The 834-nt window shown below is 25.1% G+C and overlaps 1 protein-coding gene across 1 annotated transcript; it reads right to left on the bottom strand.

The window, feature by feature from the left end:
• Positions 1 to 386: 386 nt before the first annotated feature.
• Positions 387 to 563, bottom strand: Phum_PHUM182460 (uncharacterized protein; the record flags this gene model as incomplete). The annotated part of the gene is made up of 1 exon (XM_002425169.1): positions 387 to 563. The coding sequence occupies one exon, from the start codon at positions 561 to 563 to the stop codon at positions 387 to 389; it is 177 nt and encodes a 58-aa protein (XP_002425214.1).
• Between the last annotated feature and the right edge of the window lie 271 nt (positions 564 to 834).

The raw sequence follows: 834 nt of genomic DNA, 5'->3' as shown, positions 1-834 counted from the left end.
TATCGGGGCTTACTTGTAACAAATAAAGGCCCCCCCAAAAAAAAAACAAAAAAAAAATTATTCGTACGATCGATAAAGTCATATTATTATTATTATTATTATTATTATTTGGAAACAATAAAATAAACGGAATTTTCCAGGTTTTTATTTTTTTTTTATTTTTTTCTCCAGACTTTTAAAACAAAACAATAAAATAAATTTTTATCAAATATGAATGATAAAAAAAAATTTACTATAAAAAATTTTTTTTTTTTTATGTTTCCGTATATAAAATAATAATAATAATAATAACGAAAAAAAAATTTTTTAAATTGAAATACGATTGATAACAAATGATAATAACGATCAAGGGTTATGTAAATAAGATAAAATTGAGTGATAAAAACTTACCCTTGTAATGGAGGACCAGGAGATCTTCCGGGTGCTGGATCTCCATCATCGCTACCACCAACTCCTTCCGGTATGGACGTTGTTAAAACGAGTAAAACGATTTGAAGTGATAAAGAAGCTCCCGCGCACTTTAAATGATGATGTTTATTATCACTATTATTATATTTTGTCATTGTTTCGTTTTGTTTCACGTGTGTGTGTGTGTGGAAAAATAAATTTTTTTTTTAATTAGACGCCATTTTTTTTTTTTTTACTTCATAAAATGTCTTTTTCTATCCACCAACTTCCTTGAGAATTCTGAAATATAAACGGTAATAAAATTAATTTTTTTTTTTTTTTCCACGAATGCATCAATCTTTTTTATTTTAAATAATCTTGATGATGATGATGATAAAGTGGCATTAGCGAATTTTTATCCGATAAAAAAAAAAATTTTAATTTACC

The sequence above is a fragment of the Pediculus humanus genome, genomic scaffold (genome assembly GCF_000006295.1).
Source record: "Pediculus humanus corporis 1103172107531 genomic scaffold, whole genome shotgun sequence".
NCBI classification, from domain to species: Eukaryota; Metazoa; Arthropoda; class Insecta; order Psocodea; family Pediculidae; genus Pediculus; species Pediculus humanus.
Note: the sequence above shows the minus strand (reverse complement) of the source record. Positions and strands in the feature narration are given on the sequence as shown.